This window comes from Neolamprologus brichardi, chromosome 13 (genome assembly GCF_056152115.1).
Source record: "Neolamprologus brichardi isolate AB-2024 chromosome 13, ASM5615211v1, whole genome shotgun sequence".
In the NCBI taxonomy this organism is placed as follows: domain Eukaryota; kingdom Metazoa; phylum Chordata; class Actinopteri; order Cichliformes; family Cichlidae; genus Neolamprologus; species Neolamprologus brichardi.
This window is the reverse complement of record NC_142116.1, coordinates 18501532-18516311: the sequence shown is the minus strand read 5'-3', so window position 1 is coordinate 18516311 and position 14780 is coordinate 18501532. Positions and strand designations below refer to the sequence as shown.

Below are 14780 nucleotides of genomic sequence, written 5' to 3'. Positions count from 1 at the left end.
GTGGTGTGGAGAACTGAAGTGTACAATTAACAGGTATACTCCAAAGATAGGCTCTACAAGGGAATGCAGCTTCAGGTGCACTGCACCCTGATTTCTAAAGCCACACTTCCTCCCGTTCAGCTAATTTAATGCTTAATGAACCAGATAAGTTTTCCAAATATACTGGACCAGTCCTGAATGTAAATTATGCCGCATATCAGTCTGAAAATGCACCAGCTCATAGCTGCTATTTGACACTTTACATTCAATTCTTTGTACCAGAAGAGCATTTGCAGGAAAAAAAAAAAGAAAGCAGAGAAAAATAAAAAATAATGGGATACAAAGAAATTATATAATTTCACAAGAATATTTAAATGGCAGTCTCCCAGTTCAGCTTACGTGCCATAACTCAAGGTTGAGACAACTGGATAGCCTATTTGCCACTCAAGTAAGCCAAAGTGCCTGTGTGGTTGCACCACACAGGGTTGGGTTGCCCCATAAGCTAACAAAGGTGTTACATTGGTGGGTCTTAACGAAATACATTCAGATTGTTAACATAACCACAACATAATAAGAATAGAGGTGTTACTTCTTTTTTTTAATCTTCCTGCTAGAGCAGGATACTGTATTACATGAAGTAGGCAAAGGAATATGAATATGAGAGGTTAGAATGAAAATATTTCTGACAAAAAGAACAAATAACTAGCAACGCTTCATGGGCATTTAAATTACTCTAACTATTGCAGACTGCCTGTGTTTGTATCAGTGATGAAACACACTGCGCTGGAGTTATATAACAGCACAGATTCATTGCAGCCATTCATATTGAGATTCTTCAGCATAATGCATCCTCTTACTGAGTGTTTGGTGGTTGTTTTCCTTTCAGGACATCACAGGCCAACTTGAGATTTTCCCTTGAGAGTGCCTTTAAGAATATTTAATTGTATATAATGGTGGAAAGTAGTTGTTGACTGACTGACCTTCTGCTAACGAGACAGGTATTGTGTTGTAATGAATAATGTCTGGTAAGAAGGTTCTTGTGCATTTCTGTTTTACTACACGTGCTGCATTTAAAAGTGTAAAAAAAATACTCCACTGTATCACAGGAAGTTACTTTGTTTTGTTTTAAACAATTGATCAGCTTATAAAATACTGAAGGCTGTGAACTTTTGCATTATGGACAATGAGTGCATAAGCTATTATAGTTAGAATAGCCTGACCTCGACTTCAGCAGCATTAGCAATTCTGCTTTCAGGCAATATCGATCTAATAATATACAGTCTATCAAATGCCTGACATTACTCAGTTCCCCTTTTGCCGCCAGAACAGCTCTGTTATGTCAGCCCACAGACTTTGGCCCTCTGGCTGTGTTCTGTGGTGTCTGCCGCCTGATTTTGGCACCAGATCATTTGGGTTCTGTAGTTTGCTGCAGGAGTATGTTGCTGTCAGAGAGTCTTGTTGCCATCGGGGTGTGGTTGTTTCTGAAGCAATGTTTGGGTGTATGGTGCCTGTCAAAGTGACATACAGTACTGCTTAAAAGTCTCAAGCTACTCCTCATTTCTTTCTATTTTGCTTCCAAGGAACCAGACTTTCTTCTAAATTTTTTAAAGTGATCCTGAGCAGTAGTTCTCCAGGACATTTGAAGGTTTTTTGAAAATTTTCATTGGACACCAGCTGTTTTTTCATTCATATTTATGCAGTATTAATGCAGTATGCAGTGTGTCCTTAAAAATTTGGTAAATGAAGGACAAAAACAGAAGTGGCAGGTCTAAAAAAAATATCTTCACTAGATAAAAAGTGAAAATCATGCTCTTAAGAAACAGGAAATTAAACTCCGACATAGGACCTGAGAGATGCATCTAGCCGTTGAGTTAATCCATCTACTGTTTGCTGAAGTCTCATCAGAAATGGTATCCAAGGAAAGTTGGCTGTTGAGATGCCATTCTTAAGACTGGGAAACAGGCATCCCAAACTATACAAGAACTCAAGAGGGACACTGGTAAGTGTTGACAGCCTTCTGTAAAATACTGTGGAGGCTCTATCATGGCTCTATCAGCCAGTGGTGTTCAGGATCTTGTCAAAATTGATGGACTGATGAATGCAGGAACATACAGTCAGGTAAACGACAATGACCCCCAAACACACTGCCAATGCAGTAAAAGTATACCTGGAAAGAAAAACACACAATAGAACAATATCGTGGATTGGCCTCCCCAGAGTCTGGACCTCAACAATGGCAGTGTGGGATCATCTTGACAGAGAACAGAACAAAAGGCAACATCCAAAGAAGAGCTTTGAATGTCCCCCAAGAAGCCTGGAGAACTATTCCTCAAGACTACTTAAAGAGATGACAAGAAAGGTTCAGGCTGTGCTAAAGATTAAATGTGATCATGTTAGATTTTCAAGTTCACTAGAATAGTATAAACTGCTTTTTGCCTTACATGCTGTATTCCTATTTATAAGAGCAGCAATAACAAAAAATTGCAGCCAGTATTTCCCATTTTACTACCAAAATATACAAAAATGAGTTAGCTCAATACTTTTCCAAAGTACTGCACATTAATGTCAGAATCCAAGTCTTGCGGAACATCGCAATGTAGCAAGATGATCAATGCTAACCCCTTTATTGTTGATGTAAGCCATAAATAGCAGCAATAACAAAACGCCAGAAATTCAGTTAAAAGAACATTTAGTTGAACATTCAGTCTTTTTAAAGTTAAAGACAATATTTTTCTTGTTGAATACTTTTTCCCCTCGCTGATGGGAGTTTTACAAAACTATACAGATTATACCTGCAGCTTAAATATTCATTCACTCACTGGCTGTTTTGTGTTGCTTCTAGTCAAGAAGCAGACTAGACTAGATGTGTTGTATTTTATCACACATACTTAAATTCTGCAGATCACGATAAAAAATCTACGATTATCAGTTCAGCATGGACGCTTGAACGCGTTTTCCTGCGGAGACGTCACGGTCAGCTGCCCGTCTCTCCACCGTGGTGACGTTAACAGGAGCACGTGGGTTTGTTATTGCAGGAAGTGAAGATGGCGGCTCAGTCGTTGCTAACAGAGTCTGTGCTCGGGTGGTCTATTTTCACCGTTATACTGTTGGTAAGGAAGCACAACATTACGTAGTCGCTTTATAAAGTAGTGGAGCGGTAAACGGTTAGCCCGAGTTGTGCTAGTAGGCGAAGTCGTTGCTTTAACATCGGCGTTAATCGGCGCAACATGGCTACAGCGCATTAACGCCAGCACTGTCTTTGGATTGGTTTTAGCTAACATTAGCCGTGACACACTTACAGGCTGTCGCCCTATAAGAGGCTTTCAGTGAACTGTTTAGAATATTTTGGTGTTGCGTACTGTTAGTAACATTGGAATTGTTAAACACCACTTTGTGGAGAATAGGAATCTGGTATTGTTTCTTAATTTCGTAAAAATGTAACATCCACGGTTAGATCTTTCCTGTATAAAACCAACCAGCTGTACTGTAAAGTGTCTCCTTTTTTTAAACGCACTGTTTTTATTACGAATAAATAAGTGCTGAAATTGGAAAAACTACATTAACCAACCTTAACCAAAGACAACTATGTAGTTTTCTCCCCCCCCCCCAGCAAGACATAAATAGAGACTTCTGTAGATGATAAATGAACGTCTTAAAGTTGTTCAGCTTGATAATCTGCAGCCCATTTTAGCCCTCATTATCCCAAATGTCATTCATACCCACATCACATGGCTAAATTACAAGTCCTCCAGAAGAATGGCTGGATGCCAATAAATTGCTCTGTTTTTCTGCCCAGTACTAAGCAACCCTTTTATTTCAGACCTCTCAATGGGTCTTATTTGGATGCAGAGCCTTTCGCCATTACCTGGCAGAGCAAGCAGCCGGAGGCGTAAAGCTGTGGGCCTTTAATTGATCCTGTCTGCGAATGGCAGCCCTTAAGCTGAAGGGGCAAGTGTTTGCAGTGTCCTCACCTCTTAAAGCACATGTGCCTGGAATATGACCTTGTCATTTTGGAGCCCATTTATTGCTTTTGTCTAATGAGCTTCTCTCCCATTACAATGTCAATTCCTCTCCTGTTCGTTTTCCCCCTTTAAACGTTGAACAGCATGATAATACATGTGTATGTTATTGCTTAATTTAAACAATCTTTTAAAAAGTGTACCACTCGTATCACCTTTCTAGTAAGTCTGTTTTTTTTGCTTCTTACGAAATAGACTTTGTGTTATTGCCTGTCACTCTGAGAAGGGAGTATGATATAATCGGATCAGCTCCTCCAGAGCACCTGCAGTCAGGCTTTTAAAGTTACATAATGTCCTATTTGTTGTTTAATACTTAGATTTCAGTTGTTTTGTTTTTGTGTTACAAGTGGTGTGTTTTAAATTTCAAGGATATATAACACTACAAAGGTAGACTTTGTTGCAGGGGTATTGTATTATGTAGCATAATTTTACTGATTTCCAACCTCTAGTGTGTTGCTTGTTTGCTTCAGTTTGATTTTTATAAACCCTGTTGACATTTTCCAAATTAAATGCAAATGCCACCTTGTACTGCATATAGTTGATTGAATTTACTTCTGGGTTTTTTTTTTGCCTTTACATGTAATAGAGCTCTGTAAGCCAAAAGTATTTTTGCTGCCCTATTATTTATTTTAAGTGTTCCTCGTGATGACATTATTAAATCTTTTGTTTTATTTTAATTACTGGGTTTTTTGTTTTTGTTTTTTTGTTTTTAAGGTAATTCTCGTGTTCTGTTGGATCTACATTCGGAAATTTCAAAGTCGGCGGGAGAGTGAAGTTATTTCAACTATCACTGCAATATGTGCTCTGGCTATTGCTTTGATCACGTCTGCACTTCTACCAGTGGACATATTCCTTGTTTCTTTCATGAAGTATCCCAATGGTACTTATAAGGTTAGTATTTTGTTCTGCAACCTAAAATCTAAATGCATTTCTCAGTTGTATTTTTTTCTCTTATTGTTGCATTTGAATAAAGTCGCCAGACAATTTATTAGGTATATGTTGCTAGTGCAGGATTGGAACTTCTTTTGCCTTCAGAGCCACCATGAGTCCTTTGGGCACAGATTCAGAAAGTTGTTAGAAACATTCCTCAAAGATTTTAGTTTCGTATTAACATGATAGCATTGCACAGTTGCGGGTTTGTTGTCTGCACATCAGTGAGTTGGGAAATCGAGACTCAGGCCAGGCAACATTTTCCCTTCTGCTTACTGGATATTTGCTCTTTTTCTCGTCATTCTGTATAAACTGTGTGAGATTGTTGTAGATCAGCACCAGTTCAAAATCACTAAGGCTACTTTCACACTGCAGGCGAAAGCGCATCATATCCGATTTTTCTGACCCTATGCGACCCATATCCGATCATGGTATGACAGTGTGAACGGCACAAATCCGATATTTTTAAATCCGATCTGGGTCACTTTCATATGTGGTACTGAATCCGATACATATCTGATGTTTTAGAAAGCGTCTGCTGTTTGAACGGTCATGTCGCATTAAATCTGTCTTTTACGTCACTGACACGAGACAGACACCAATTATCAGCTCCGGAGAAGCGCCCGAGAAGACATCGCGAATGCTTCCTGGCCATCCAGTGTAGATGTCAGTGAAACTGTTGGGAAGACAACGTTGGAGAAACGTGAACATTTTATTTGTACTGTATAATCTGCAGATTCTGACAGAAATCTGCAACTATCTTTTGAAGCACCGCTCCTCTCTAAAACAGCAATAAGGATAATTATTAGCTTATTTACATTATTATGTAAATAACAAAATAACTTAAAGCAAAAATTGGGAAACGTAAAGTCCGAAGTCTTTATATTAAGGGCCATCAGTCAAACAATATTGTTTGCTGTGGGTCTAAACAGAGCGCGTTGTGAGTGATGTCTTCTTTTGCGCATGCGGGCCGCTTTGAGAGTTCACACTAGAGCGCGTTTGCTGTCGCATTTTATTTGTAGTGTGAACAAGCAGACAAAAAAATCGGATTTGATCAAAAAATCGGAATTGAGCATTAAGACCTGCAGTGTGAACATAGCCTTAAATCCCCTTTCTTGCACATTCTGATGCTCAGTTTAAACTTTAGCCGTTTGTCTTCCCCATGTCTGCATGGCTAAAGTGGCTGCCATGCAATTGGCTAATGGTGTATTTTTATTAATGAACAGTTGATTAGCAGTTGAATAAAGTGGTCAGTAGGTGTACATCTACATCAAGATGTGTAATATGTTCAGTGTGTTTAATAATATTTTTGTTTGAACATTAGGTAATTTGTTGCTTTGTGTGATTGTAAGCTGCTAAATCATTCATCAGTGCAATATTTTTTCTTTTGTCTCAGGCTTAATTTTTATGGTATTTATTTATGCTGTTATTCTAAATACATTTTTTGAGAACGATTATTGCAAACTGTTTTCATTTATTGTTATACATGAGTCATGAATCAGCCTTGTTACAAATGTTAAAATTAATATTCATAATTGTCTTTCTCATGGCAGGAATGGGCAGCAAACAATGAGACAAGAGGGCAAATTGAAGATACTGTGTTGTATGGATATTACAGTAAGTATGTTTTTTTTCATAGTTTATGTGGGTAATAAACTCAGACAATGAAAATTGTTGACATTTATGTCATTATGTGAAAATAAAATGTAATAAACACTTAAATTATAAAAGGATTATTAACTGCACAGCGGTTAAGTTTGCGTTGTTTTCAATGTTTGCTTTTGAATTATTTACTTATCTTACATGATTATAAGTGTGTTACGTCATTATTTTGATCTTATCTCTGCTTTGATTTGAATGAGGTGCCAGTTCAATTTTGGTAACACCTGGGGCCTGTCTCATCTATGCAGCAGTCCTAGAGGGTTAGCAGTCTAACTCTGGAAATCACATAGGCTCTTTGTTTCCCACACTGGTGACTCATTTTCACACAGGGCATCTCTCTGTAGTAACTTCGATTGCAGAGCTTACCTGCTCTGAAGCTGCTTTAGTCAGGCTGTGACTTGAGGATATATTTAAAGCCCAAACAATAGCTAACTGTTTCTAAAGCATCATCTGGCCTTTTTAAAGACCAGCTTTTCATCACAAATTCAGTTGAATTCAAATTTGAGTTTTTGTCACAGGGTTATGTTGAAGAACGAAAACAGTTTTACACGATTATTCTGTAAATCAGATCAAACATTTATTGTGTTTCTGGGCAATATGCCAGCTTTGGTCATTAAAGAAAGTCGTATATGTTAAATAGCACTCCACTTAGGTTTGTCCTTTGTAGCAATAAACAAATTGAATTTACTGTTACAAATTAAGTGCCTTTCCAATCATTTGGTTCCACAACCCTGGGATTTTTAACAACGTAAGAGTTGAAAATTAGGTAATTTATTTCGTAAATTTACATACTTGTGTAATGTCATAGTATTTACTTTAATAGCATATGTTTGTAATACTTTAATGTGCCTTATTTTGTGTGTTGTAGAGAATGTGTTTTTTTGTTTCACTGGGACCAAGTTCATAATGTATTAAATATGCTGCTTGCTGAGTTGGCCTTTTGGTTACCAACTCTTCATGTAAAATGGCAGGAATTGTTTGTTAAACAGGTTTACAAAACCGGTCAGTCTGTGATGAAGTCACATGACCGTATGGACCATTTAAATGATAAGGATGTGATGCATATATATACTTTAACTACAGTCTTCAAAAGCAATTGATTTTCCAATTGCTGCTTGACAGTATTTCAGCTAAACAACACCTGATGTGTGATATTTTTTTGTTGCATAATGTGTTGTATATTTTCAGAGGCATTTTAGCACCAGGACTTGATGTTTTAATAGCAGCAGGATGTAGTTTTAGGTTTCTAGCTAGCTGGGAGCCTTCTAGCTAGAAGGCCTTCCTTGATAAAGACATTATCTGGATGGTGATATATGTTCCTTCAAAACTTGATCATTTAGCATTAATGATGCCTTCACAGTTCTGCAAGTGACCCATTCCATGTGTCCTTTGCTGTCTTTTGAAATGTGCCTGAATAACTAGCTGGATTAGTGTCTCTCATCTCTGGCAGAGAAGACTAAGTGTCTATGATTTTAAAAAAAAAAGAAAAAGAAAAAAAAAAAGCTTACAGCTTTAGTCATCCAACAGTTGGACTGTGTTCTACGTTGCTGCAGTTCATCTTAAATGAGATAAAGTTCAGAGGGTCAGAAGCTCTCTCTTAGATGCATAATGACTTTACAGTAGTACTCCACATTTGTAGTGTGACAGTGGGGGATAAAGTCACAGTGCACATCCGTGTGAATGTAGCCAAGCATCCTTCTCACTTGATGGCTTGGTCACTGGACATTTACACTGATAATTCTTAGAATGAAGGCTGACTAAGTTTGATACAGAAGTTGATGTCTGATTTTAAGTTTGAGGTACATGAAAGTGATGAGAACCTCCAGGAATTGACTCAAACGTGGCAGGGGTGCTGTAAGTGGTTCACAATGAAAAAACTTTGAAGGGGATAGCAACCGGATTTAAATTATTTTTAGTTTATTGCTTTTTATGAGCGGAGATGTAAATTTTTTGATTTCTTAGATATGGCTTTTTTCATGGCAGAGATTTAAATGGCAGTTATGAATGCAGCAAAACTCTACTTTCTGGTATTAATTTCAAAAGTGGATTTTTAATGCAGTTCCACCTGAGGGCCTCACAGATATTTAATATTACTTTTGAAGATAAGTCTTTGCAGACACTTCTTTGGAGACTCTAAATCTTTTCAATATTATGTACCAATACATTTTAGAGTTTGGGGTTACTATATTTCCACTATTATATTCATGGTGGAATTGACATTAAGGATGGCACAACTGAGAGCCTGTTTGTTTTTTAAAAAAATAAAATAATTCTAATAATAATTATTATATTTTGGGGGATTTTTATTCTTGCATTCTGTGTATTAATCCAAAACCTACAAAATCTGCAGATAGCTTGATGGCTGATTATTCAACAGTACTTCTTTCCAGGATGGTTGTTGTTCACCAAGATTTATTTGATTTGCTTGTTGTAGTTGTCACACTTAGCTTGTATTTATTGACACTTTGTTTTTGGCTTTGTTTGACACTGGGTTGCATCATTAGGAAGTTTTTTGAGCATCTTGGACTTATCCTGTTTGATTCCTTTGCTATGAGAAAGGGCAGGTCTAGTCTCCAAGGATGACTCTGCAATTCCAGTTGTTACAACCCGTCTAGGGCCAGGCAATAACATGAGTGAGGCACTCGCTCCCCCCCCAGGACCCAAGCAGCAACAGGAAACAAATACGTTCTTTATAATGTGATTTATTTACCAAGTGGTAAAGAAGGACAACAAATGGTAAATGGCCTGTATTTGTATAGCGCTTTACTAGTCCCTAAGGACCCCAAAGCGCTTTACACATTCAGTCATTCACCCATTCGCACACACATTCGCACACACATTCGCACACACATTCGCACACACATTCACACACTGGTGATGGCAAGCTACGTTGTAGCCACAGCCACCCTGGGGTGCACTGACAGAGGTGAGGCTGCCGGACACTGGCGCCACCGGGCCCTCTGACCACTACCAGTAGGCAACGGGTGAAGTGTCTTGCCCAAGGACACTACGTGTCGTAGGGTGAGCCAAGGCCAAAATAACAAAAACAAATCTACACAAATCCCGCACCCGTGACCTTTCCAAAACAAAGTCAAAAATAAAGACAGAGTCTGACCTCCTTAACTAATTCAAAACAGGAGAAAACTGGTGATCAACTGCAGCTCACCCCTACCCACTCTACTTCCACAACTTCCAAAACAGCACTGCAGCCAGCGGCTGCCACAGGTATACTGCTGGGTCGTGAGGAGAGACGCGAGAACCTCTCCCGCTGCGGCACTCTGGCCTCCTTTTAATGGGCGGGTCCTCCAGCTGGAACCAGTCACGTTGGGCTGTATATCCACGCACCAATCAGAGCAGGGCCCTGGCACAGCTGAATTAACATAAACAGATACATTAACTGCACAAAACAAACACATGAAATGCAAGTTCGTAACACAGTATTTGTATGTGGTTGTAAATCATGGACAACATCCAGACTTTTTGACTGATAAATTACAAGCTTAAAACTGTTGGTGCCTCTGAAATGTCTTCATGGTTGTTATATTAAAGGATAACACAAGTTGTCCTTGTTGATAGCAAATTCAGTCATGCCAAAGTCTCTAGATCGTGTGTTTTCTAACAGATGCTAGCTTAAAGTGGCTGTCAGCAACACTGTTTTATACCGTCTGTTAAAAAACGCCAAATGCAAGGACGACAAGCTGTCTCCATGCCCAGACAGTCCCATCAAAGAAACCACTTCCTCTGGCATAATGACACCCTCCCTCCAAAATCCAAAAAAGGCACAGACCACAGCACTGCCCCTCAGCATTCAGGCCATAGTATATTGTGCTCTAAACATAAACTTATGATTTCATACATAAGGATGACTTTTTTTCTTTTGCTATCTATGGTTTGGATTAGACATCCCCCTAAATGAAACCTTGCTTTATAGAGATTTAGAAATATGAATAATTCATTAGGCTTAGTCTTCAATGCAGGGCTGTGTCTTGTCAGTAATTTAATTCATTTAATGGCCAAACTGCCTGGAAACCATGTTCATGGTACAGTAGTTACACTCAAGAAATGTTTCCCAAATTAAAGGAAAAGCACATATAGTTGGCTTAATAATTGGTTTAGTACATCTGGTTGGAGCCTTTGAGAGGAAATCTTAAGTCACAATTTCTGTAATTGCTTTGAGTGGCAGCTAAAATTGCCGGATTTTATGTAGCACTTCATATTGTGATGCTCATTCCACACAGTTTTATAGGTTACTACATGTTTTATATTGTGTGTTAAGTAGGCATTATATGCTTTTATGTCATTCAAAGAGCAAAAGAGAGGCTTTTTTATGTGCATAATGTTATTCAGCTGAAAAGCCGTAGACGCTTAAAGTCAGAAGAGGGGTAGGGAAGAAGCTTGAAGGAATTTGCTGTTTGCTTCAAGCATGTGCACATGTGATCAGAGCTGTGTCAAGTGTATGCTGTGCTTGTAACCTTTGGCTGCTGATATGGAAGGATGTATGCTTGTAAAACTGCCTGGAATACAAAAGTCTCAGCCTTGGAGTTTAGATTGATAATGGGTTTGTTTGGAGCAACGTTTTGTTCAATCGTAGCACATTTTGAATATTGGAATTGAATTATGAGCTCAGCGGTGCAGAATATTAACCTGTCACACTGACATGTTCGTCAGTTGATTGTACTTGTTGTTCTGCTGCTTTCTGCTGTACCAAACACAAGATGACTGTTGGTCATACGATGTGAGATTTCTACAGATTAGCTCTCCAGTCATCTCTACCTTTCTACCTCCTTTTTCTTTGTTTTAACTCAGAAGGGATTCATGATGCATCATTATGTGATCAAATGTCTACTGTGACTAGGTGCTTGTGAAGATGACGGCATGAGAGGACTGTGCTGCGTCTTAGCAAAGTCATACTTTGCTGAAGGCGGCATGAGACTGAAAGTGAAAATATGCTGAATCTAATTTTAGCTACATAGTGCATTTTGTTATCGGTGTTTATGTAGAACTAGACAGATTTGGTTTTTATTTATTTATTTATTTATTTATAACGGCCATCACTTTATTATTTGCCAGTAGGTGGAGACCTAGCTCCATGTTTATTGTGTGGACAGCTTCCTTTCAAGTGTAACCTTTAAAGATGAATTTTCCTTAAGGCAACATTTGATAGCACTGTCCATTTGTCTCTTCACAAATAGTATAATTACAGGGTTGACAGAGATTTCTATTTGTATGGGAGAGGCATGTTTTTCTCTGAAGTAGACTGTTTTATATTCATTGGTGGTCACAGTTAATAAGTATGTGCATGTCCAATGATTTGAAGAACTCCCCATGTTATTTATTTGATCTTTAAAATAATTTGATGGCTTTACATAGCTGTCATTTGGTTCATTTCTGCTGTTTTTTTATTATTATTTTTAATGTGCATTTTCTATGGACATGCTTCTCTGCAGCCACATTTTACTTTATAATCAGCCTTAAGAGTTTTACAAACATAGGGTAGTCATAGAATTGCAATTATAGGGTTGGAAAATTCTGTTGTAGCCTTTTCTTTCTTTCTTTCTTTCTTTCTTTTTGATAAACCTTTTCACATGAATGTTTTCTCTTTTTTTGTTTTTTAGGAAACAACATAATTGTACAGAATCAGTGGGAGTGTTCGCCATTGTGGCATTTACAGGTTACTTCAAACCATTTTTAAAATTTATCTGTGTGTTCATGTTAAGCTTTTGCTCAAGCAAATGTTTCATTTTATATTAGATCTTAGAGTAAATGCGTGAGTATAGAGTATTGCACAGGGGGCACTTTGAGCAAAAACCTGAACAGCAGTGATGAAAAGGTAACAGCTATATCAGAATACATCTGTAATGCCAGAATCAAGATTGAACCATTACTTATTAAACTCTGCAGTTGCTCACAAAGTCTACACGGTGTACTATTACATTCAGTGTACCTTTTAAGTCGACAAAGGGGAAGAACGTCTGCAACGGAAACAGCCACTTCCTTTTAGAGCCCAAATACCTTTTTGTGATCTTTGATGAACCCTAAGTTTGAAAGCTTAGCCTTTCAATCTCCTTCCTCTGTCCATTTATACATTTCCTTGGACTGCTCAGTACTTCAAAGCAGTGGTGCATAAGACCCTTAAGCAACAGGGCAAAATACCCCTGGGCCCTTTAAATAAATCATTGGCTTTCTCCCTGCCTTTTTTTAATGCCATTTGTGGAAGAGAAGCTAGCGAGGAAGGAGTCCTCTTGCAAATACACTAACAATAAGTTTCTTTTTTTTTTTTTGGTCCACCCACATGTGCAGAGTGAATTTTATTGTAAAGTGGTAGCCTAATGCTTTTTTTAAGAGCATTTCTGAAAACACTGACAAATTGTAGTTTTATTTTAGCAGTTTTATGTGATACAGAGGGGCCTTTGACAATTGAAACATAGTCACACAAGGACAAGAAACAACCCATGCAGCAGCTTTTCTGCTCCTTTTTTCCCCAGCTCAAAATACTGACACAGATTTTAAGTGAACACTTAGCCTCACCTTGTATCATATACAATAGAAGAGGTAAAAGGGGTCATCAGCTAATTCGAGCGCTAGTGGTATGAACCCCCGGCTTCTTCAATCCACACGCCAAAGTGTCCTTACGCAAGGTACTGATGGTGCTGATCTGAAGTACCTTGAGGACAGAGCTGATGAAAATTTAGTGTGAATGCAGCCAGTCCCTTTTTTCGTATGAATTCAGTTTCACATTACCCTCTTTCCTCAAAGTGTGTGTGTGTAATGAGGTCTGCTGCCAGCTGGAAAAAGCTGGGCTTTCTGTGAAAATATGAGAGGCCTATGCAAATCCTACATATTCAACATAAAGAACTGAAACCTGTAGAATAACTTGGAGGTTTCCACAGTGTCTGTCTTAAGTTGCTGCTTGCTGCTTTAGTGGACTTTAAATATTGCTGAATGGTACTTATATAGCACTTGAAATGATCAGTTGTTAAACTTTAGGGTACAGTATCTTGCCTAAGGACACTTCGACAGGCAGACTAGAAGAGCCATGGGTGGTACCTGTGACTCTCCAACAACCGTCTGTATCTCTTGAGCCAGTCACCAAATATTGAAATCTGGTTGCCAGAGGCTAAGTCCGCATGTAAAACAGCAGTAGACTGCTGCATGTGAAAGTCCCAGACACATGCCAGTCACAGCAAACTTGTTACTGATATACCTTTAAGAAATATGAGTCAGCGCAATTGTCCTGTGCAAAAAGCTCATGTGCAAATTCTGTTTTTTTTGTTTTTTTTTTAAATAAATACCTGAAATCCTCTGTGTCTTCAGTGTTGATAGTTTCAGTGTTGACATGCAAGTAAGAAAGGTTTTCTATGAGATATCAGCCATGGTATTGAATTTTCACATGATCAGTAATACATGTTGTATTTTTACAACATGTATTACAGTATATATTACATAAAGGAACAAGAGGTGCTAATGCTCAGTGGATAGCCACTATCATGTGAGGACGTGGTTATCATTAAGCCTCACAGAGCAAATTTATAAGTACTGTTGTTTTTGATCACGGAGTAAACGGGAGCGTATACTGGAACCACTGACTGGTGAAGTGAATAACGATAATCATCTTGTTACACTGAAATGCTCTGCCTCAAAACCTTGCGTTTTGGCACTCGTGTAGCTCTTACTTTGACATGTACCACCCACCAAAACATAGTTTTGGGCCATACCCATACCCGATGATAGTCATCTCTCTTAGCAAGGCAGTGAACTCCACTGCTCCTCAAAAACTGCTCAAAAACAACTCAAGGAATGTGACAAAGGTCTCTTGGTGCTGACTCCCCATACCTCATTCTGGTGGATATCTGTGGGATGCCTCAGAAAAGCTGATCCAGTGAAAGCACAGCCCTGCTTCCCACAGAACATGACGGATTCACTGCCAACACAAGAATTGTGTAAAGGTTTAAGGACATTTATACACGCTCCCTTTCACAGGGATAAATATGCAAAACTTTCCCTGGTCAGGTCTTCTTTCCAAGATCTGCATGAAGAGTAATGGATGATTCATTGCAATGCAGTATGACCTATTCCTTCATTGTGTTAATATTCATTGTGTTATGATTAATTTTGATCACTGCTTTAACCTGCAAGCATATGCCAGTGGCTGCATACTGTGCATGGCTTGCATTTATGGGCTCCTGGCAT

The 14780-nt window shown here is 38.5% G+C and overlaps 1 protein-coding gene across 1 annotated transcript in view; it reads left to right on the top strand.

Moving 5' to 3' along the window:
* The first annotated feature begins 2993 nt into the window (after positions 1–2993).
* lmbrd1 (LMBR1 domain containing 1) overlaps positions 2994–14780 on the top strand; it is a 48595-nt gene continuing 36808 nt past the window's right edge. Inside the window, exons 1-3 of the mRNA XM_006800763.2 lie at positions 2994–3089; positions 4713–4889; positions 6482–6545. Coding sequence (XP_006800826.1) covers positions 3024–3089; positions 4713–4889; positions 6482–6545 — 307 coding nt within the window. The 5' untranslated portion in view covers positions 2994–3023. The remainder of the gene's footprint in view (positions 3090–4712; positions 4890–6481; positions 6546–14780) is intronic.